Below are 24,844 nucleotides of genomic sequence, written 5' to 3'. Positions count from 1 at the left end.
ATACCGAGGGACAGGATTATCATTAACGATCTAGGATTGCAAGTGGTATGTTGGACATTTGTGAGGCAGAGACCATATACCGAGGGACAGGATTATCATTAACGATCTAGGATTGCAAGTGGTATGTTGGACATTTGTGGGGCAGAGACCATATACCGAGGGATGGGATTGTCATTAACGATCTAGGATTGCAACTGGTATGTTGGACATTTGTGGGGCAGAGACCATACACCGAGGGATGGGATTATCATTAACGATCTAGGATTGCAACTGGTATGTTGGACATTTGTGGGGCAGAGACCATATACCGAGGGACAGGATTATCATTAACGATCTAGGATTGCAAGTGGTATGTTGGACATTTGTGGGGCAGAGACCATACACCGAGGGACAGGATTATCATTAACGATCTAGGATTGCAAGTGGTATGTTGGACATTTGTGGGGCAGAGACCATATAGAGGGATGGATTATCATTAACCATCTAGGATTGCAACTGGTATGTTGGACATTTGTAAGGGGCAGAGACCATATACCGAGAGATGGGATTATCCATATACCGAGGGACAGGATTATCATTAACGATCTAGGATTGCAAGTGGTATGTTGGACATTTGTGGGGCAGAGACCATATACCGAGGGACAGGATTATCATTAACGATCTAGGATTGCAAGTGGTATGTTGGACATTTGTGGTGCAGAGACCATACACTGAGGGATGGGATTATCATTAACGATCTAGGATTGCAAGTGGTATGTTGGACATTTGTGGGGCAGTGACCATAAACCGAGAGAGACCATATTACGTAAATGTAATAGATATTCTCTAACAAATCAAGAAAATTAACAAACCCAAAGATTGTAAGTATGTAAAGCCTTCAGCAGGTGATTAAATCAATTCACGAAACCCTCGCAGGTAACTCAACAAATCTCGCTTTGTCTCGCACGACAGTGATGGGACTCCAAGTAGGCAGAGGCCAGTCCCTTAGCATATAGTCTTCAGTGTGACAAGTCGTCATCGGATATGATTTATGATACATATTTCTGATGTCAAGGTTTGGACCTTCACCGGTGCCAGATCATTCAGGGAAATGTACAGATGGGGTCTGTTTCTGTCCATGACTGTCTTTCACCAGTTCAAGTTCAGGTGTGATTGTGGAAATACCAAGATTATTGTGGCAGTGATATGATTGCATTATCTGTGATACTCTCAGACTGAATTGTACATCCATCTTGTCCAGAACTTGATGTGATTCTTTCTTCAGCTTCATCAGAAAAACATTGACTTACATTTGTCTTCCAATTCTCGGCCTCATCAGTGTTTGCCTGATATGTCTGGAGATGACAAAAGATACATTTATCTCATGGGTAACTCAGTATATATTTTTCTCATCAACAAATCAGTGATTTCTGGAGAAAAATTCAGCAGTATAAAGTACCATTTTGAGTCTTCTAATTCCTATTCCCCGCTGTGATGTTGCTGGAATATTGCTAAAAGCGGCGTAAAACCAAACACAGTCAGTCAGTCTATTTCCTATTGTGATTGCCAGGGCTTAATTTTAGGAAATGAAATCTACTTGCAGACAAAACCAAGGGGCACTTTCTGCCAAGGGGCAGTATTAAATTATATATAATGCTTGAGTTTTGGCATTGATCAGTTAGAACGTCATTAAAACAAAATTATCATCCCTCGGCATAAAATGTTGGGGGGGCATATAGTCAATGCCTTATCTGTCATAATCATTTTGTTTCCAGAGCATAACTAAAAAAAACCCGATCAATATTTTACAACAAAAGTTGGTAGATATATCAAACAGAACCTGAAGTACTGCCTTTTGCTATTTACAGATTTATATTTTGGCATTTTTATTTTTCTCGATTTCCATGGAAACAATTTGGATTTGGTTTCAAAAGGAGGAGGTGGATTTCGTTTCGAGAGCACAACTTGAAAACCATGTATTAACCAAGGGCTGAAGTGGTGCCTTTTGTTATTTAGGAATTTTTCAAAACTTGCTTTTTCCTTGTTTCCATGGAAATACTTAGTCTGACTCAGCTGAAATGGTCGTAGGTGTCATTTCCCGAGCACGACTCAAAAACCATTCAATATCTTTCAACAAAACTTGGCAGATATATCAAACAGATCCCGAAGTGGTGCGAATGAATAGCATGTATTAACCATGGGCTGAAGTGTTGCCTTTTGCTAGTTAGGAATTTTAAGAAAATGAATTTGTTTCCTGTTTCCATGGCAATACGTTTGACTTTGACTCTGTTCGTAGTGTTGTGTTTGCTGGATCATCTCTCTAAAACTTTTTGGTATTCGTTCATGAAACCAGGTGGTCAACTGCTGCCTTTTGCTGTTAGGGATTTTTAAGTTTGTATTTTTTTCCTTTGATTTTGATATTCGTGTGTACCTGACATAGAAGCACAAAGTTACTAATCCTGATTCAATGTTATTGTTTTGATAGCTCAATAACTACTGTTGATTATGGATGGACAGACTAGACAGAAATTCTCTCATCAAGCTGGACGTTAAGTTGTTCGTTAAATTTGTTCTTTCAAATTTTGGGGGGGATTTGTCATCTTTGATGACTCCTGCTCCGTCTGATAAGATCCTGTCTCCCTGTCTTACTTCATACTGTTTCTCTGGGTTGCAAGGTGTCCGCTGTGAGGTAAATCCGATACGTATGATGAATACTGGGTGATGAGTATGTAAATTAGGTAACAAATACAATAACAAGTCAACAGTGGACTGATATAATAACAGAAATGTTTTGACCATGATGACAGTATTGTATTTACACACAACACTGACCAGTGACCTCATTACTGTCAAGGGGCGGTGGGGTAGCCTAGTGGTTAAAGCGTTAGCTCGTAACACCGAAGGCTCAGGTTCGATTCCCCACATGGGTACAATGTGTGAAGAACATTTCTGGTGTTAGTGGTAGTGGTAGTATCTGTCCCTGTAACAGGTATTGATACACCTCAGGACGCAGCATTAACGGACATCTTACTCACGTGACTAGTGGTAGTATCTGTCCCTGTAACAGGTATTGATACACCTGAAGGACGCAGCATTAACGGACATCTTACTCACGTGACTAGTGGTAGTATCTGTCCCTGTAACAGGTATTGATACACCTCAGGATGACTCTCGCGTGACTAGTGGTGGTATCGTAACAGCATTAGCATTAACGGACATCTTACTCACGTGACTAGTGGTAATATCTGTCCCTGTAACAGGTATTGATACACCTCAGGACGCAGCATTAACGGACATCTTACTCACGTCACGTGACTAGTGGTAATATCTGTCCCTGTAACAGGTATTGATACACCTCAGGATGCAGCATTAACGGACATCTTACTCACGTGACTAGTGGTAATATCTGTCCCTGTAACAGGTATTGATACACCTCAGGACGCAGCATTAACGGACATCTTACTCACGTGACTAGTGGTAATATCTGTCCCTGTAACAGGTATTGATACACCTCAGGATGCAGCATTAACAGACATCTTACTCACGTGACTAGTGGTAATATCTGTCCCTGTAACAGGTATTGATACACCTCAGGATGCAGCATTAACAGACATCTTACCCACATGACTAGTGGTAGTATCTGTCCCTGTAACAGGTATTGATACACCTCAGGACGCAGCATTAACGGACGTCTTACTCACGTTACTATTGGTAGTATCTGTCCCTGTAACAGGTATTGATACACCTGAAGGACGAGCATTAACGGACATTACTCACGCTGACATCTAGTACTCCGTAACTAGTGGTAGTCTTATCTGTCCCTCCCTGTAACAGGTATTGATACACCTCAGGACGCAGCATTAACGGACATCTTACTCACGTGACTAGTGATAATATCTGTCCCTGTAACAGGTATTGATACACCTGAAGGACGCAGCATTAACGGACATCTTACTCACGTGACTAGTGGTAGTATCTGTCCCTGTAACAGGTATTGAAAAGCCTCAGGGCTCGGCATTAACGGACATCTTACTCACGTGACTAGTGGTAGTATCTGTCCCTGTAACAGGTATTGATACACCTCAGGACGCAGCATTAACGGACATCTTACTCACGTGACTAGTGGTAGTATCTGTCCCTGTAACAGGTATTGATACACCTGAAGGACGCAGCATTAACGGACATCTTACTCACGTGACTAGTGGTAGTATCTGTCCCTGTAACAGGTATTGATACACCTCAGGACGCAGCATTAATGGACATCTTACTCACGTGACTAGTGGTAATATCTGTCCCTGTAACAGGTATTGATACACCTCAGGACGCAGCATTAACGGACATCTTACTCACGTGACTAGTGGTAGTATCTGTCCCTGTAACAGGTATTGAAAAGCCTCAGGGCTCGGCATTAACGGACATCTTACTCAAGTGACTAGTGGTAGTATCTGTCCCTGTAACAGGTATTGATACACTTCAGGACGCGGCATTAACGGACATCTTACTCACGTGACTAGTGGTAATATCTGTCCCTGTAACAGGTATTGATACACCTCAGGATGCGGCATTAACAGACATCTTACTCACGTGACTAGTGGGGGCTCGACAAATCAAATCTCTTCAGTCAGGAGTGAGTGAGTCTAATTTTACGCTGCTTTTAGCAATATTCCAGCAATATCACGGCAGGGGACACCAGGAATAGGTTTCACACATTGTACCCATGCGGGGAATTGAACCTGGGTCTTCGGACGTGATGATTAAATGCTTAGGCTACCCCACCGCAGTCAGGAAATTGTCATGGATGAAACAGCTGATAAAGTTGATAATCCCCTCTAGTTGTGAGGACATAACAATAATCGTGGTATAACAACATAATACACATTTCCATGTAATTTATCATTTCCTTTTCAGAAATTCTTTGTGCGAGCATCACGCCAAGAGAAGGTGAAGTTTGTGTGTCACAAATCAGAAGATTGTGTAATCACAAGAGAAACGCGTGTTCGTTGCCAGCATTGCCGCTACCAAAAGTGCCTTTCTCTCGACATGTACAGCCCAGGTAACATCCAGCCTCATCTGCCTTGTAATAGACAGGATTTTCCATTGCCCTAATGTGGCCCTGATTAGAAAGGACTCTCCATCACCCTAATGTGGCCCTGATTAGAAAGGACTCTCCATCACCCTAATGTGGCCCTGATTAGACAGGATTTTCCATCACCCAAATGTGGCCCTGATTAGACAGGATTTTCCATCACCCTTATGTGGCCCTGATTAGACAGGATTTTCCATCACCCTAACGTCGCCCTGATTAGACAGGATTTTCCATCACCCAAATGTGGCCCTGATTAGACAGGATTTTCCATCACCCCTTTCCATCACCCTAATGTGGCCCTGATTAGACAGGATTTTCCATCACCCTAATGTGGCCCTGATTAGACAGGATTTTCCATCACCCAAATGTGTCTCTTAGTTAATGGTACTCTCCAGTTGACTCTCTGGTCAGAAGGTTCGGGAGTTGATTTTGTCTTCCGACAATGACTCTGTCAATGCCCTGACTGGGATGAGATGGTGTTTGTCAGATGCAACATATAGGCAGATGTCGTGGAAAGAAATTGATTTCATTATGATGGACTTTTCTCATTTCCTATGTAATGGCAGATGTAGCAGCACCTAGGGAAGTCAAGATGTCTTTCCTTTCCCTTTCCGTAATTCATTTGCATGTTGTCATGACAACTCATCAGTGGCTACATAAGATGCCAGTTCAGTGAGGTAAATAATGAGTGTGAGCAAAATCTTCAGGACAGAAAGTGCCAGTGTCCAGGGATTGGGATAGAGAACTCTGACAATGGGCCATTTTCATGATTATTAGCCATTTTCTGAATTAAGAATGTGCCGCTGCCCTTGTATCAATAGTAAACTTCAAAATTTTAATAGGTCCTTTTTTATTCTAATGTGCAAAATGTCTCATGGCCCCTGCCTTTCCCAATCCCTGTGTGTCGTTGAAATTCTAAACCAAAATGCTGAGATGAAGGGGAGACAATAAAACAGGGGCCTGTTTAAATAGACGTATATCATATGAAACAATATGATGGCTTATAACTGCAAGAGTCGTCGAATGGGTGATGGTGCCTTTCACCTACCCCTGAGAGACCCAACACTGAAATACATATAACACATGGCAAGGCCAGTTATCTTCTTCAAAATATACCTCAGTTCTCTCAGTAGTGAATGGGTACCCAGTAGAGAAATCACCTCAAAGTAATATGCCTTTTAAATACTAAAAGTATTATACTATTGTCAATTTATGGAGTGTATATGGGGCAAAAATCAATATTAAAAATAATTTCTTGTCAGTTTACATATTTGGCAAATAAAATTATGAGGATTTTATTTTTGTGAGCAGGGATCCTTTTTCTTATTCTTGTAAAAATATGACTGGCAGATCCGTAAAACAAGAAATAAAATTGGTCTGGCCTTACAAACAAGTACAAATGTATACATCTTTATCTATGAAGTATGAAAACAGTTGTCAGTGTTAGTCCTGTTCCCGTTAATATTATTGGTATGAAGTAAGAGCTACTACATTTGTATGTAATAATTAGTAAGGCCGCACCTTTTCCTTTGGCATCCCCTCATCTGTTTGTGATTTAATGATGCCAAACTAATGCCTTTGGTACACACATTTAAAAGAACGCGTTTAATTTTGTTGAAAATTTGGATTTTCTTTAGGTCTATATTTTCTTAAATTTTGTGCATTTCAATATATCATTCAATTCAAAATGGTGAAATTACCATTTAAAGCCTTTTCACACATATAAGCCTTTTCCTGTTAATGGTTCTGATAAATTTGAAAAACAAATACAAACAATTCACAGATCCAGCTTGAAAGCCACTAAGGCTTGGTGAGGTAGGCATGGGGAATGTGATTGTCTACCAAAGCAAATAGATTAAAACAATTCATTTATGTAAAGAAAATTTGAGCTGTAAATGCTTGCCATATCTTTTGTAGCATCAAAATACCTCTGATGTTCTGATGAAAGTCACATTTCCCCCTCTGTATCTCCCTCTGTTCCTCTCAGGGCAGTGGGGTAGTCTAGTGGTTAAAGGTCACATGCAACGTAAAACACAACTTTGCAGATTCTGATACCTTTCGGTATGGACATACCGAAACAAATCGTCAAAAATGCAAATTCAACTTATAAAGTTGAAAAATAACACGATGAAAAAAAACGCGCGAAATCAGAGTTCAAACGTTTCACTAATTTTCCCCAGACTTTTCTGGGGAAAACGGGTTTCAACAGCTGGGCTGCGCTCATAGCACATGCGCAAGTAAATAGGTTCGCGCAGCTTGGAAGCGGGTTGTCGGGTGAATACTCGCTGAAGGCTTTGGTGTGAGCTATTTTTCTAATGTTTTGTTGATATCTCACAGGCGCGAACTTTTTATATGTTATGACAGTAAATTAACTGTTTATATAATTTCATTTGTCTATTTCACCACACGTTCTTCTTACCGAGACACTTTCTCAGTTCGATACTTAAAAGCAATGTCATTATTTAGCGTTGACACAATTTCTAACTGTGATATAGATATGTCGTTGTCACAGACAAAACTCAATGTCTTGTTTTATTGACACCTGTGTGTCTGCCTGCCTGTCTGCTAATGACAATATTCAATACACAACTGCAATCACTGACCACATGCAATTCGAACACCAATCAGGCTATACACCATAAACAAAACACATTGATTTATGGCCTGAGTCCGGTCTCTGTCACATTATGTAATTACACAGACAGGCAGGTGTGATACTTGAACACATGACATGTTATGATGTCTGTTGATTGCAAAATGTTATACACAAAAAATGAGCATGTATTTACAAAACCCAACATCTCTATATATACACACACAATGAGCCGTGAAGGCAGCATCTGCTAATGAACCAGCCGTTACACTTGAGTGCACACCCACCGGCTCTGACTGGGTTCGGTATCCCGGCTGCTTCGTTTCGAGGGAGGTAAACCCAAGTACAAAATATTACACTTTTGATTTGCGATTATACGCTTATAATTTTGTTGATTTGTTTTTTCATAATCAGCAATGCATATTATATGTCATGAATAAGTGATAATTGTGTTTTAATTATGTTTGATTTTTGGGTTGCATGTGACCTTAAAAGTCTTTGCTCGTCCCGCTGAATGTCCAAGTTCGATTCCCTACATGGATACAATATGTGAAGCCCATTTCTGGTGTTACCCACTGGGATGTTGCTGGAATATTGCTAAAAGCAGCGTAAAACCATACTCACTGACTCTGTGTTTCAGGGGACAGCCATGTGAAGGACGTTGTGGCTCGTATATCTAACATTCCTTGCCGTGTCTGTGGTGGATCGTCATCTGGCTTTCATTTCGGCGCCCTCACTTGTGAGGGTTGTAAGGTATGAGCATGCACTTGTCACATATAGATTAATGAAACTCCACCCAACTAGATACTGTTTACTGTGTTCTGTTTACAGATGTATTCCAAAATGTATCTTGGTGACAGCAGGGGATAGTGTAGTGTTATCTTTGCACATCTTCTGTGTTGGAAAACAGACTGCTCATGGAAGGGTGATGTATAAATGCCAAGTGTAGCTGAAGATTCCACCATAGACTGTTCTCTTTATTGCAACCAGGCAGTTAGGTGTGCAATTTTCTCTACTTCCACCAAGTGCATGTCAACACGCTGATTAATCCTTATTTGTCACACAATGTCAATATTTTCCATGCTATATATCTACAAATTTCTGTGTTGTGTCGGTTTCATGACACATGACAGTCATCAAAGAAATTACTTATTTAGACAAGTTGAATGATCTTTGTTTTGTTCTTCTGTATGTGCTGTTACTAGGGGTGCGCAATATAACCGGTTTACCCGTATTTACCGGTTCAGACATGAAAACGATATGCATTGCGATACGCTGATCGAAAACTGGTATTTTGACTTGCATTCGGAAAACTTCATAACACTCAGAAATCTTCGGATATTTCCTTCTTTCATTTGTGCCAAATATTATTTACATTTTTATTTTGTCATGATTAAAAGTTTTTATTAAAGCTTAATAAAGCATAGTGATTTTGTCGTGTTAATGCTCTATAAATCAAGCATTAACTCTATTATAAGTAGTTTTTTTATTTAGAAATACTTCTTGCAGTATATTAAAATGCATATCGCAATATATGCTTTCACATCGCAATCAATCGCAATATGAAAATTCTCTGCAATACCCACCCCTAGCTGTTACTAGTTCAGATTACCGTAGAGAACATTTGGTTTCAAGAAATCAAAATCCTTCTTTGTGTTTCTGCCATTGTTGCCACACAGGTGATGCTTCTTCTTTCCAGAATGAACTCATAACTGAAGGAGGGTTGTCAGCTTTTATATATCTCGTCCTGTTCCATATTAGTTAGCTGCAAGTACTCCAGGCCAACAAGGATCAGATCAGGTTTCTGGAGGAAGACTGACCGCTGTGTGATGTTCAGTCCATACTGCACTCTGTTGGGCTGAACAGGTCATTGTGTGCTGTGGGGTTCTGGAGCTGAACAGGTCATTGTATTGCTGAGTGGTTGTGTCGCTGAACAGGTCATTGTATGCTGAGGGGTGGTGTATATGAACAGGACATTGTATGTCATGGGCTTGTGTAGCTGAACGGGTCATTGCATGCTGTGGGCTTGTGAAGCTGAACAGATCATTGTATGCTGTGGGCTTGTGTAGCTGAACAGGTCATTGTATGCTGTGGGCTTGTGTAGCTGAACAGGTCATTGTATGCTGTGGGGTTCTGAAGCTGAACAGGTCATTGTATTGCTGAGTGGTTGTGTCGCTGAACAGGTCATTGTATGCTGAGGGGTGCTGTATCTGAACAGGACAGTGTATGCTGTGGGGTTGTGTCGCTGAACAGGTCATTGTATGCTGTGGGGTTGTGTAGCTGAACAGGTCATCGTATGCTGAGTGGTTGTGTATCTGAACAGGTCATTTTATGCTGAAGGGTGCTGTATCTGAACAGGGCAGTGTATGCTGTGGGGTTGTGTTGCTGAACAAGTCATTGTATGCTGTGGGGTTCTGAAGCTGAACAGGTCATTGTATTGCAGAGTGGTTGTGTCGCTAAACAGGTCATTGTATGCTGAGGGGTTGTGTATCTGAACGGCTCATTGTTTGCTGAGTTGTTGTGTCGCTGAACAGGTCATTGTATGCTGAGTTGTTGTGTGGCTGAACAGGTCATTGTACGTTGAGGGGGGCTGCATCTGAACAGGACATTGTATGTCATGGGCTTGTGTACCTGAACGGGTCATTGTACATGCTGAGGGATTCGTCGCTGTACAGGTCATTGTATGCTGAGGGGTTGTGTCGCTGAACAGGTCATTGTATGCCTAGGCGTTGTGTAGCTGAACGGGTCATTGTATGCTGTGGGGTTTTGTCGCTGAACAGGTCATTGTATGCTGACAAGTTTACCTAGTGAATACAGGATTAGTTACAGGAAGTTATAATAGAGCTAAAATACTGCGTCATAAACACTCACTCATGTACTCTCTCAGACCTTCCTTCCAGATTTGCAGATACAGTGTTCTTGTCTTTGGTCTTGAATTCTGATCACTGCAGATTGTACCCCATCCCCACCCGTGCTAACTGTCTCTGCTTCTTGTGCTACAGGGCTTCTTTCGGCGAATGGCTAAAGAGCGTGAATGGCACTCATACAAATGTTCCAAGGATGACAAGTGTGAGATAAGCATGCTGACGCGCAATGTGTGCAAGGCCTGTCGCTACCGAAAGTGTCTGGAGGCTGGCATGTCAGTGGAAGGTGCAACTTCATGTTTCATTTCAAATTTAAATTTTTTAATGTGAAACCACATTGTTGGTAACATTGTGACTTGACCCGGTGCAGACATGGATATAGTTCCACGTTGTCATATATGACGACTAAGATGGATTGGAGGATTACCATATATTACCCTAGATAATCCGATTTCATAGATAAGCTGAGGTCTTAACTTAATCCCTGCATATAATACAATGCCTAGCTAAAACAAATTAGAACTGTAAAGATGCATAAACTTGTCAAATGATGTTTAATTGCAAATTTGATGTTTTCACTGACAAAGTCATTTTCTCTTGTTCATTCACATTAAGCAAGCCATACGATGTCGTTTTCTTACCACCAGAAAAAAAGTGTGACAAAAGTGTAACATGTAGATAAGCCGAGCCCCTTCTACAGACTGTTTTTTTGGTCCTCAAAATTCGGCTTATCTTCGGTCATGTACAGTATTTGGTGATTTGCCCACAGAACTAAAAAACATTATTTCTAGAAGCTGGCTTGGGTGCTGGTGGCCTTGTGCTTGCTTGCTAAAGTCGTTGTTTGATTTTCAACATTATGTCATAGTGTGATGATGATACCTTGTACGACCAGATGTGTAACCTGTTATACTCCCACGCCCTGACAGGATCTCCTGGTTGGATTCCTAAATTTGTCCCAATTTTGGCATTTGCTTTGTCTGCATCATACTGAAAGTTAGCAAGGTGCCGAACATGTGTGATCTTTATATTTCTGAACTCTCCCCACAATGTTGGGCAGAAGATGGGACTGAATTAAATCGAATGGTCAAACTGATTGATCAAGTGTATTTGTACCTGGGAGCTGGGGAAATTGCTCTTCTCATAAATCACTGGTATTTCCGGAACCAGTTCCTCAATAGTGCACTTGACCTGGGACCGCCTCCGTGGTGTAGTGGTTAGAGCGTCCACCCGGAGAGCAGAAGGTCGCGGGTTCCATCCCCAACATCGCCATACCAAAAGACGTTAAACTATGGTACTTGTTGGTCCCTGCCTGGCGCTAATGGGTACGACAAGGACTGGTTGGCTCGGAGTCAGTATAATGTGAGTGGGAAATATTCTCAAGCACTATAAAACCAGCTTGAGTCTGGGCTAAATATTCTCAAGCACGACGTTAAACCCAATTTCACCTCACCTCACTTGACCTGGGGGCTCCTGTGAAAGAATATAGGTCTACAGCAATCATGCTTGTCATAGGTTGTGATTAAATGGATCAACAGTCTGACCCTGTGACTTGGCTGATTGCATGTCTTTGTATCCCAATAATGATGGATATGTTCTCATGATATCAACCATGTAATGTTGTGGTCGAGACTCAAGTCTCTTTACAAGCCACCATCCTATCATTGAAATGTTTTAAGCAGCAAACAATAACAACACTTTGATAAACTACACCATAATCTACTTTTATCGTTACCATTTCCCTGTTTCAGCCAGTCGAATTGGTCGTCAACCCAATGCAATAAAACATGCAATCTCTATAGAAGCTCGGAAACAAGGGAAGCGAACCGTTAATGGGGAAGCAGTGGATAAAGATCAGTCACCGTCACCCGTCACCCTGGATATTTCTGCACTTGCCAGGGCACACAGCAAGGTCATTCCACCACCAATTAAGAAGGAACTTGATATGGAAGTCATTGACAACACCATCAAACTAGTGAAGGCAGCGTGGCATGAACTTAGTGCACTCAACATGCCCAATAAAGTAGGTCAAGGTCGTGTAGCTAGTAGATGTTAGAGGTTAACCATACATTGTTTAGCATGTAAACAGTTAAAGCTGGAATGATGTTTTCAGTTGGCATCTTTGGTTTCACTTACACATTTTGGTATGAAACACTGATGCCTATTAGGAACCTGGATTAGAACAGTTAAATCTGCTGGAATGATGCTTGTTCTACCACGGGCACCTGGTTTAGAACAGGTGCAAATCTTTGGTTGTCTACCACGGGTACCTGGTTTTAGAACAGGTTTTGGTATGGTTTAAACACTGCCCATGCCTACCACGGGTACCTGGTTTAGAACAGGTGCCCAAATCTGTTGCTTGTCTACCACGGGTACCTGGTTTACAACAGGTGCCCAAATCTGTTGCTTATCTATCATATGTACCTGGTTTAGAACAGGTGCCCAAATCTGTTGCTTGTCTACCACGGGTACCTGGTTTAGAACAGGTGCCCAAATCTGTTGCTTGTCTACCACGGGTACCTGGTTTAGAACAGGTGCCCAAATCTGTTGCTTATCTATCACGTGTACCTGGATTAGAACAGGTGCCCAAATCTGTTGCTTGTCTACCACGGGTACCTGGTTTAGAACAGGTGCCCAAATCTGTTGCTTGTCTACCACGGGTACCTGGTTTAGAACAGGTGCCCAAATCTGTTGCTTGTCTACCACGGGTACCTGGTTTAGAACAGGTGCCCAAATCTGTTGCTTATCTACCATGGGTACCTGGTTTAGAACAGGTGCCCAAATCTGTTACTTTAGGAACAGGTGCCCCAAATCTGTCTACCACGGGTACCTGGTTTAGAACAGGTGCCCAAATCTGTTGCTTATCTATCATGTGTACCTGGATTAGAACAGGTGCCCAAATCTGTTGCTTGTCTACCACGGGTACCTGGTTTAGAACAGGTGCCCAAATCTGTTGCTTATCTATCCTGTGTACCTGGATTAGAACAGGTGCCCAAATCTGTTGCTTGTCTACCATATCGTGTTTGTCTGTGTGTGTCTGTGGAGAAAGGAGGAGAAAATGAACCTGGTGGTCAGATTGTACTGCTTGTCTGATTCCATTGTGTTGCTGCACCCTGAATGTGTGGATCTTTTGTCATGGAGTCAAACACAGTTATACCCCACTGGATGGTTTACATGCGACCATGGTATTACCCGAACCAACATAGCTCACTTGTTTGTAACATCTTTCACACATTCTGTCACTTGTCTTGTATGTGCTCCATAAATATTTGCAGATCTGCTTCGAAAGCTACTACTTGAACTGCAGTGACTTGCAAAACACATGGAAGACGATTATGGTACATTTTGAGTTCAATGCCAAGTGTGTTATCAAATTCTCCAAGAAGCTGCCGAGTAAGTATTATAGCCTCAATAAGAGTAATGCAGCAACTATAGTAATTAAGTAATGCAACGTCCGAAGTAAGTAATGCAGCAATTATAGGAATTAAGTAATGCAGCAATTAGAGTAATTATGTAATGCTGCAACTGACGTAAGTAATGCAGCATCTGAAGTAAGTAATGCAGCAATTAGAGTAATTAAGTAATGCAACATATGAAGTAAGTAATGCAGCATCTGGTGTAAGTAATGCAGTGTCTGAAGTAAGTAATGCAGTGTCTGAAGAAAGTAACACAGCATCTGGCATAAGTAATGCAGCATCTGGCATAAGTAATGCAGCGTCTGAAGTAATTAATGCAGCATCTGAAGTTAGTAATGCAGCATATGACGTAAGTAATGCAGCGTCTGAAGTAATTAATGCAGCATCTGAAGTGAGTAATGCAGCAAATCGAGTAATTAAGTAATACAGCATCTGAAGTAAGTAATGCAGCGTCTGAAGTAAGTAATGCAGTATCTGAAGTAAGTAACACAGCATCTGGCATAAGTAATGCAGCGTCTGAAGTAATTAATGCAGCATCTGAAGTTTGTAATGCAGCATATGACGTAAGTAATGCAGTGTCTGAAGTAATTAATGCAGCATCTGAAGTAAGTAATGCAGCATCTGAAGTAAGTAATGCAGTGTCTGAAGTAAGTAACACAGCATCTGGTGTAAGTAATGCAGCATCTGAAGTAAGTAATGCAGCATCTGAAGTAATTAATGCAGCATCTGAAGTAAGTAATGCAGCATCTGAAGTAATGCAGCGTCTGAAGTAATGCAGCATCTGAATTAAGTAATGCAGCGTCTGACATACGTAATGCAGCATCTGACGTAAGTAATACTGCATCTGAAAGTGCAGCAGTGTCTGACAGTAAGTAATGCAGCATCTGGAAGTAAGTAATACAGCATCTGAAGTAAGTAATGCAGCATCTGAAGTACGTGCAGCCTGAAGTAATGCAGCATCTAATGTAATGCAGCATCTGGACGAAGTGCAGCATCTGAAATAAGCAATGCAGCATCTGAAAGTAATGCAGCATCTGAAGTAATGCAGCATCTGAATAAGTAATGCAGCATCTGAAATAAGTAATGCAGCATCTGAAGTAATGCAGCCGCCTGAAGTAATGCAGCTGACATCTGCAGCATCTGACGTAAGTAATGCAGCATCTGATGCCAAGCCTGCATCTGAAGTAAGTGCAGCCGCCTGACGCACGTAATGCAGTATCTGAAGTAAGTCACACAGCATCTGGCATAAGTAATGCAGCGTCTGAAGTAATTAATGCAGCATCTGAAGTTTGTAATGCAGCATATGACGTAAGTAATGCAGTGTCTGAAGTAATTAATGCAGCATCTGAAGTAAGTAATGCAGCATCTTAAGTAATGCAGCGTCTGAAGTAATGCAGCGTCTGACATACGTAATGCAGCATCTGACGTAAGTAATGCAGCATCTGATGTAAGTAATACTGCATCTGAAGTAAGTAATGCATATCTGACGTACGTAATGAAGCATCTGAAGTAAGTAACGCAGCATCTGACATAAGTAATGCAGTGTCTGAAGTAAGTAATGCAGCATCTGAAGTAAGTAATGCAGCATCTGAAGTAAGTAATGCAGCAATTAGAGTAATTAAGTAACTCAGCATCTGAAGTAATGCAGTGTCTGAAGTAAGTAATGCAGCATCTGAGATACGTAATGCAGCATCTGATGTAAGTAATGCAGCATCTAATGTAAATAATGCAACGTCTGAAGTAAGTAAGGCAGCTTCTGAAGTAAGTAACGCAGCATCTGACATAAGTAATGCAGTGTCTGAAGTAAGTAATGCAGCATCTGAATTAAGTAACTCAGCATCTGAAGTAATGCAGCATCTGAAGTAAGTAATGCAGTGTCTGAAGTAAGTAATGCAGCATCTGAGATACGTAATGCAGCATCTGATGTAAGTAATGCAGCATCTAATGTAAATAATGCAACGTCTGAAGTAAGTAAGGCAGCTTCTGAAGTAAGTAACGCAGCATCTGACATAAGTAATGCAGTGTCTGAAGTAAGTAATGCAGCATCTGAATTAAGTAATGCAGCATCTGAAGTAAGTAATGCAGCATCTGAAGTAAGTAATGCAGCAATTAGAGTAATTAAGTAACTCAGCATCTGAAGTAATGCAGTGTCTGAAGTAAGTAATGCAGTGTCTCAGATACGTAATGCAGCATCTGATGTAAGTAATGCAGCATCTAATGTAAATAATGCAACGTCTGAAGTAAGTAAGGCAGCTTCTGAAGTAAGTAATGCAGCATCTGACGTAAGTAATGCAGCATCTGACGTATGTAATGCAGCATCTGAAGTATGTAATGCAGCAGCTGTAATATATAATGCAGCATCTGTAGTAAGTAAGTCAACATTATTGGGAAGTAATGTGACATTTGTACCAAGTAATGCAAGATCTGTAGTTAGTTATGCTGATGTTTTATAGAATATGGCATATCACCCAAGTTTATTAGATTAGCTTTTTACCAGTAAGTTTACTGCAGATACACATGTGTTGTTATTATCACAACTGTTGATATGAGGATGGAAATGTCAATCAAACAATCCAAATGTCAGTGTATCAACTCAAATATCAATATAACAACCGGTAATATGACAATCCCATGTTGATGCAACAATCCAGGTGTATATGATAGAATACTAACGTTTGTTACAACAAAATGTAAGTTTAAGAATACAAATGTCAAAGATTACAATTGAAATATGAATATAGCAATCAAGCTGTATATATACCAATCCAAATGTCAATGTGACAATCCAAATGTTAATATGACAACCCAAGTCTTAATATGACAATTCAAATGTCAATATGATCATGGTAATGTTAATATGGCAATCCAAATGTCAGTATGACAACCCAAGTCTTAATATGACAATTCAAATGTCAATATGATCATCGTAATGTTAATATGACAATTCAAATGTCAATATGATAATCATAATGTTAATATGAAAATCCAAATGTCAGTATGATAATACAAATGTTAATATGGTAATACAAATGTCAGAATGATAATACAAATGTTAATATGATAATACAAATGTTGATATGATAATCCTAATGTACTAATCTCCTTTGTTTCAGACTTTCAGTCTCTACTTCTCGAAGATCAAGTGTCACTCATCCAGATGGCAACATATTCTCTCTGCATCCTCAACCACTGTCAGTTCTATAACCTCGAAAAAAGACAGTATCGCTTCTTTGACTTCAACTCAAAGGAGGAAGAAGCCATTCTGAGATACTTCCCTCAGTTTCAGATCATTACTAAACACTTCCATCACTTTGGCATGATGGTGAAAACAAAGAACTTCGACGACACAGAGCTTGCCTTCCTCTCAAGTCTTGTGTTGATGAAAAGTGGTAAGATGGCAAAGAAAAAAAGAAATGGTTTCCCATAAAAGTGTCACTTTTAAATGCCTTTGAAAGACCTCTAAAGTCAAGTGTTCATATGAATAGTAATAAGATGGATTGCATTGAGTTGTTCAAGAATTGTAATATGGCATTCCTGTCAAAGGTAGTTCAATGAATAGTGGTTAGATGACATTTTTTCCGCCGCCATTCTATTTCTTGCGGGTTTTAGCATCCTCAGATAAGTCCGACAATTCATACAAGGTTTCAACTACAACTACACACAATTATGACTACATCGCAGTAGCCAATGGGCAGCCTGAGTCGTGTATTGTGTTGTATTTCTCCCCATTCACGTACAGACCGTTATGAGTAATCAGACCAAACAACTGAACAATCAACTCAACTAGGGCACATCGACAGCTGATCACTTACAGACTGTTTCATCAACATGCTTTGCTTAGTTTCACATTAATGTGGTGCAGAATGTTTGGGTAATTATACTGTTAACAGAAAAGTAATGTGTTCATTTGTGTGTTCACTATTTTGTTGGAGTTTGTTTTTCATTTGCAGTGGTTAGTCTTGTGGTTAGACCTGACAAAAAGACATAATTGGAAACATTGTGTGTGTGTGTGTGTGTGTGCGCGTGCGTGCGTGCGTGCGTGCGTGCGTGTGTGTGTCTCAGAGCTCTCATCATGGGCTACTTGTAAGTTATGTCAGAACGCTATTTTGTAGGTGTCACCACTTACCAGTAATGTGAAATATGTTGATTTCTTTCTGACTTACTTGGCGTTTTTGCTCAAGGTTACTTCTCAGCTATTTATCAGTAATCCTTCGATATTTAGTTAACGATTATCAACCTCTGAATTTCCTGCGTACACTCTGTTATGTACGCACAGCTGTCATGCTGATGACCGGCAACATAGAAAACAAAGCCAAACAAGCAAAAACATTGGGAGACATTTTGTGCACTGTTCAGCTGTTTGCTCAAGATGCTTGTCAATGTTTCTCATGCTGCTTTTCTGTTGTTCCAGATAATCTGACCATGAAAGAGAGAGATCGAGTGGATGCAATAAGTTCCGAGCTGTTGGATTCCCTGCATGTGTACATTAAGAGTAAGTAATGTTGCCGACCTCTGTCTGCTTTGTGTGTCTGGTAGAAGTTGGTCATAGCAAAAGTGATCGTTTGAATTGAATAGAAGTATAGTTACAAATTTTTACAAATAAAACCCTCTAACACTTGTTTAACCTTTTCCTGAAACTTATTTCTGAATCCACAGGTTTAGCTTGAATAAAATTTATAAAGACCATGGTTCTGTGTTGTCTTTCGTCTTAGTGGTATATCCAAGTGCTATCCGCAGGAGTAAACTCCCCAACCGAGCGCAGAGGAAACCTCATTATATGTTTCCTGTGGCACATATGCTTGCATGTGTTTACTTGTTTTCTGAAACATTTTTTGTAATGTTTTGCTTATTTAGTTATAAAGGGTTGATGAAGCTGATGCTATGGATGATCCGTTAAGATGGAGGTTGCATGAGATACTATTCAGATGATCTACAGCTATCTAGCCAGCATGGCAAAGGCATTTTATTCCCAGTCCCTACTTGCAGGCCAGTTGACACTGTTGAGGAGCAATCCTTATCTCCATCAGTTACGTTCATCCATCTCATCATAGACAAGAAATATGCTGTATTCCCAGCCCCTTGGCGATCATGTCTTCAAAGGGAAATGTGAAAAGCCTTGGAAGTCCTTAGATCAGAGGAGTTGGACCCTTTCGAGCCTGGACCAGGGTCCCTCTCTTCGGTATTCCTTGCCCGCAGGTAGGATTCAACAGACCTCAGGATGATTATCGATCCGAAGACCCTAAACTGGGAATACCACAGACCTCGCACAAGTTTTGGGTGGAGTCTGTATGGAACCTCAGACATACAACCTCCATAGGGGACTCTATGATCTCCATGGACCTGCAGGATGTATATCTACACGTTCCAGTCAAGCCAGACTGTCAGAGATACCTCCGCTTTGCTGTCAGCTGAAGACTGTTTAGGTCAGGGTGCAGCCCACTTTGGTACAATGTGTGCAGCCCACTCTACCATTTGGAATATCAGTTGCATGAAGCTATTCACAATCATCACAGCTCCAGTCCTTATGTATTTACATTTTCAACATGAGTTCATGGGTACCTGGCTGGATTGGATGCCTGTTCAGAAGACTCTCAATATCTGCTGACTTTCTTCAGGAATTTTGGGTTCCTTATTCATCTGGAAAAGTCAGAGCTTCAACCCAAGAAAGTGCAGAAATATATCCCAGCGATATTCGACACCAGTCAAGGCTACCGTATATGACCGACTATAAGTCGGAAATTTGATACCAGAAAAAGGAGCTAAAAAATCAGACCCGACTTATAATTGAGTTCATTAATCTACCCCAAAAATTCCAGAGGTCAGGTGAGTGAATCTGCCAGCGCAGCGAACTCAACTGGCGATGTTTACACCGGAAGCAGGAAGCATATACGTACTGACAACATTTCCAAAGGTAAATGACATCGTGGGACAAATAAAACATAAAATAATTTTTTTGTTGTTTGTCTTTTGTAAACTATATTTAGGGCTTTTTGCCTCTAGACAAGAGACCTATTGTAATCGTTCGGATTATTATTATTATTTATTATTCCGCCGATTTTTGTACCAAACATAACTCCTAAACCAATGCTCCGAATTGCTAAAAAAAAATCACACAGATGCGCACCGAGGTGTACATATTCCCGTTAAAAATCTCTAGGCTTTAGGCCCAACAGCAAAGGGGAGATAATTCAAAATTACTTCCAAAATTTCAAAGTTTGACAGCAAATATCTCAAGAACTAAGTTCCAACACTTCCAAATCTCTTTTACAAATGCACAATCGAATTCCCAACAATTTTGCCTGGATGGGTCAAGTCGCTAAAACGTATCATTTGGCAGTTATTTTTGTTTTCAGTTTTTGGCCATGTTCTTCAGCAGTTTTCTGAGTAGTTTGCTCCCAAAATGTAAAATGCCAGTATGATAGATGAAGTCTTGGTGATTCCAGAACACTAATTGTTTTGACCGTAGACCCAAGAACAACTGAGATGCAACCTTTTAAAGAGGGAACTATTTCTTCTCAGACCCCGGCTGTATTTGGAAGATCCGCTCACCTGTCAAAAACGTGTTCTGGATCCGTTTTGGACGATGATTTCTTGCCCTCAAATACAATAGATAGAACTAAAGCCAAGGAGCCCCCACCGTTGCCTGCAACTATGTTTCATTATATAAGCGTTAAATTAAATTTAATCAGATATTTTGATCACAACTACTTTATCCTCCAGAGGATTGTCATCGAGAGATCACATCCAAGATAACAAGTTTCAGCAGACTCCTCAAACTGTATGTCAATGGATGTTGCTACTAGGAGCTCTCACTTCTATGCAGATCTTACATCCACATCCCTCTGCATCTTAGATAATTTAAGATTAGATAAACCAACTCTGTTGTAGGTAGTTGGGTCCGATTAATTGAAATAATCGAAGATTGGTCACAGTGTCTAAATGACCAAGCAATCGATTGTGTATTCTCATAATCAAACACAAACAATTTTAGAACACTTGTTTGTGCGTTAACAAACATAACAGGAAAATTTTATAAATGACGCAAACCAATTATTTTCGATGATTGATCGGTTGTAATGAACCAATCATTAATTAAGAGATTTGAACCAATTCCCATCACTAGTTGTATGGCCTATGGATCTAGTGTTCAGGACCTTGCATGGTGGACTATTCTGAACAAGGTTATCCTGGGACTCATGATGCCCCGGGCAGATCGCCACCTCAGTACAGGTTCTCCACACCACCTCAGTACAGGTTCTCCACACCACCTCAGTACAGGTTCTCCACCCCACCTCAGTACAGTTCTCCACACCACCTCAGTACAGGTTCTCCACACCACCTCAGTACAGGTTCTCCACACCACCTCAGTACAGGTTCTCCACACCACCTCAGTACAGGTTCTCCACCTCAGTACAGGTTCTCCACCTCAGTACAGGTTCTCCACCTCAGTACAGGTTCTCCACCTCAGTACAGGTTCTCCACCTCAGTACAGGTTCTCCACCTCAGTACAGGTTCTCCACCTCAGTACAGGTTCTCCACCTCAGTACAGGTTCTCCACCTCTCAGTACAGGTTCTCCACCTCAGTACAGGTTCTCCACCTCAGTACAGGTTCTCCACCTCAGTACAGGTTCTCCACCTCAGTACAGGTTCTCCACCTCAGTACAGGTTCTCCACACCACCTCAGTACAGGTTCTCCACCTCAGTACAGGTTCTCCACCTCAGTACAGGTTCTCCACCTCAGTACAGGTTCTCCACCTCAGTACAGGTTCTCCACCTCAGTACAGGTTCTCCACCTCAGTACAGGTTCTCCACGCACCTCAGTACAGGTTCTCCACACCTCAGTACAGGTTCTCCACCTCAGTACAGGTTCTCCACCTCAGTACAGGTTCTCCACCTCAGTACAGGTTCTCCACCCACCTCAGTACAGGTTCTCCACACCACCTCAGTACAGGTTCTCCACCACCTCAGTACAGGTTCTCCACCTCAGTACAGGTTCTCCACACCACCTCAGTACAGGTTCTCCACCTCAGTACAGGTTCTCCACCTCAGTACAGGTTCTCCACACCACCTCAGTACAGGTTCTCCACACCACCTCAGTACAGGTTCTCCACCTCAGTACAGGTTCTCCACACCACCTCAGTACAGGTTCTCCACCTCAGTACAGGTTCTCCACACCACCTCAGTACAGGTTCTCCACCCACCTCAGTACAGGTTCTCCACACCACCTCAGTACAGGTTCTCCACACCACCTCAGTACAGGTTCTCCACACCACCTCAGTACAGGTTCTCCACACCACCTCAGTACAGGTTCTCCACCTCACCTCAGTACAGGTTCTCCACACCACCTCAGTACAGGTTCTCCACCTCAGTACAGGTTCTCCACCACCTCAGTACAGGTTCTCCACCTCAGTACAGGTTCTCCACACCTCAGTACAGTACAAGTTCTCCACACCACCTCAGTACAGGTTCTCCACCTCAGTACAGGTTCTCCACCTCAGTACAGGTTCTCCACCTCAGTACAGTACAGTTCTCCACACCACCTCAGTACAGGTTCTCCACCCACCTCAGTACAGGTTCTCCCTCCACCTCAGTACAGGTTCTCCACCACCTCAGTACAGGTTCTCCACCTCAGTACAGGTTCTCCACACCACCTCAGTACAGGTTCTCCACCTCAGTACAGGTTCTCCACACCACCTCAGTACAGGTTCTCCACCCACCTCAGTACAGGTTCTCCACCCACCTCAGTACAGGTTCTCCACACCACCTCAGTACAGGTTCTCCACCTCAGTACAGGTTCTCCACACCACCTCAGTACAGGTTCTCCACCCACACTAGTACAGGTTCTCCACCTCAGTACAGGTTCTCCACACCAGTACAGGTTCTCCACCACCAGTACAGGTTCTCCACCTCAGTACAGGTTCTCCACCCACCTCAGTACAGGTTCTCCACACCACCTCAGTACAGGTTCTCCACCAGGTTCACCTCAGTACAGGTTCTCCACACCACCTCAGTACAGGTTCTCCACCTCAGTACAGGTTCTCCACAGTACCTCAGTACAGGTTCTCCACCTCAGTACAGGTTCAGGTTCTCCACCCACCTCAGTACAGGTTCTCCACACCACCTCAGTACAGGTTCTCCACACCACCCTCAGTACAGGTTCTCCACACCACCTCAGTACAGGTTCTCCACACCACCTCAGTACAGGTTCTCCACACCTCAGTACAGGTTCTCCACACCACCTCAGTACAGGTTCTCCACACCACCTCAGTACAGGTTCTCCACCTCAGTACAGGTTCTCCACACCACCTCAGTACAGGTTCTCCACACCACCTCAGTACAGGTTCTCCACCTCACCCTCAGTACAGGTTCTCCACACCACCTCAGTACAGGTTCTCCACACCACCTCAGTACAGGTTCTCCACCTCAGTACAGGTTCTCCACCACCTCAGTACAGGTTCTCCACACCACCTCAGTACAGGTTCTCCACACCACCTCAGTACAGGTTCTCCACCCACCTCAGTACAGGTTCTCCACCTCAGTACAGGTTCTCCACCACCTCAGTACAGGTACAGGTTCTCCACCTCAGTACAGGTTCTCCACCTCAGTACAGGTTCTCCACACCACCTCAGTACAGGTTCTCCACCTCAGTACAAGTTCTCCACACCACCTCAGTACAAGTTCTCCACACCACCTCAGTACAGGTTCTCCACCTCAGTACAAGTTCTCCACCACCTCAGTACAGGTTCTCCACCTCAGTACAAGTTCTCCACCTCAGTACAGGTTCTCCACATCAGTACAAGTTCTCCACCTCAGTACAGGTTCTCCACACCACCTCAGTACAGGTTCTCCACACCACCTCAGTACAGGTTCTCCACACCACCTCAGTACAGGTTCTCCACACCACCTCAGTACAAGTTCTCCACACCACCTCAGTACAGGTTCTCCACCACCTCAGTACAGGTTCTCCACACCACCTCAGTACAGGTTCTCCACACCACCTCAGTACAGGTTCTCCACACCACCTCAGTACAGGTTCTCCACTCCACCTCAGTACAGTTCTCCACACCACCTCAGTACAGGTTCTCCACGCCACATCAGTACAGGTTCTCCACACCACACCAACGTTCTGGAGATGGGGGCAGTCCTAGTAGCTTTTCAGCACTGGGTGTTACGCCTAAGGAACTCTTTCTTACTTGTCTTCATGGAACCTACGACGGAACTTTACAATCTAGTGGACTGACTGAATTGCAACAGCATGACCAGACACATCCCAGGACAGATCAACATCCTTACAGACATCCTCATCGGGACAAGATTCTATGCACAGAATGGACGCTTCATCCGGACATCATCAGACAGATAGCTATCAAATGGAAGCAACCCCATAAAGATATGTGTGCGACATCACTCAACAACCAGTTACCAACTGTCATCAGTGCAGGTCAAGATCGTTTAGTTTATGCAGTGCATGCCATGACGATTTCTTCGGAAGGCATGATTGCATACACATTCCTACTGACAGCACTAATCCCACATTGCTACTGACAGCACTAATCCCACATTCCTACTGACAGCACTAATCCCACGAGTCCCAGCCACGATCAGGAATCATCAGATGACATCATTCTAGTGGCACCTGCACTGCCGACATGCCCCTGGTTTCCAGACCTCCTCTCCCTGCTTGTGGATCATCCATTACGTCTGCCATTTTAGCCAACAGTTCACATACAACCAAAGTCAGACAGTAGTATTCTAAGACTTATTTTTGCAGATAATGTTTCAAGTTTTAAAGCAGAACTGGAATTCATAAAAACAACCTAGTTCCTGATATGTCAGTATTGTTAAAAGAGAGCTCCCTTCTATAAAGGACATGGTTACTATGTATGTCCAGTGTATGAAATAAGGCCCG

The 24,844-nt window shown here is 42.2% G+C and overlaps 1 protein-coding gene across 2 annotated transcripts in view; it reads left to right on the top strand.

Annotated features, from left to right (window-relative positions):
• The window catches only part of LOC124279405 (nuclear receptor subfamily 2 group C member 1-like), an 80,426-nt gene that overhangs the window by 53,456 nt on the left and 2,126 nt on the right, over positions 1–24,844 (top strand). For both annotated transcript variants that reach the window (XM_046715224.1, XM_046715225.1), the window contains exons 3-9: positions 4,888–5,032; positions 8,299–8,411; positions 10,661–10,808; positions 12,271–12,542; positions 13,795–13,912; positions 17,049–17,324; positions 18,347–18,427. In XM_046715224.1, the coding sequence (XP_046571180.1) occupies positions 4,888–5,032; positions 8,299–8,411; positions 10,661–10,808; positions 12,271–12,542; positions 13,795–13,912; positions 17,049–17,324; positions 18,347–18,427 (1,153 nt within the window). The remainder of the gene's footprint in view (positions 1–4,887; positions 5,033–8,298; positions 8,412–10,660; positions 10,809–12,270; positions 12,543–13,794; positions 13,913–17,048; positions 17,325–18,346; positions 18,428–24,844) is intronic.

Source organism: Haliotis rubra, unplaced genomic scaffold, assembly GCF_003918875.1.
Source record: "Haliotis rubra isolate DU_JTF1 unplaced genomic scaffold, ASM391887v1 Scf25, whole genome shotgun sequence".
NCBI classification, from domain to species: Eukaryota; Metazoa; Mollusca; class Gastropoda; order Lepetellida; family Haliotidae; genus Haliotis; species Haliotis rubra.
The sequence above is the reverse complement of the archived record's forward strand: the minus strand, read 5'-3'. Positions and strand labels throughout refer to the sequence as shown.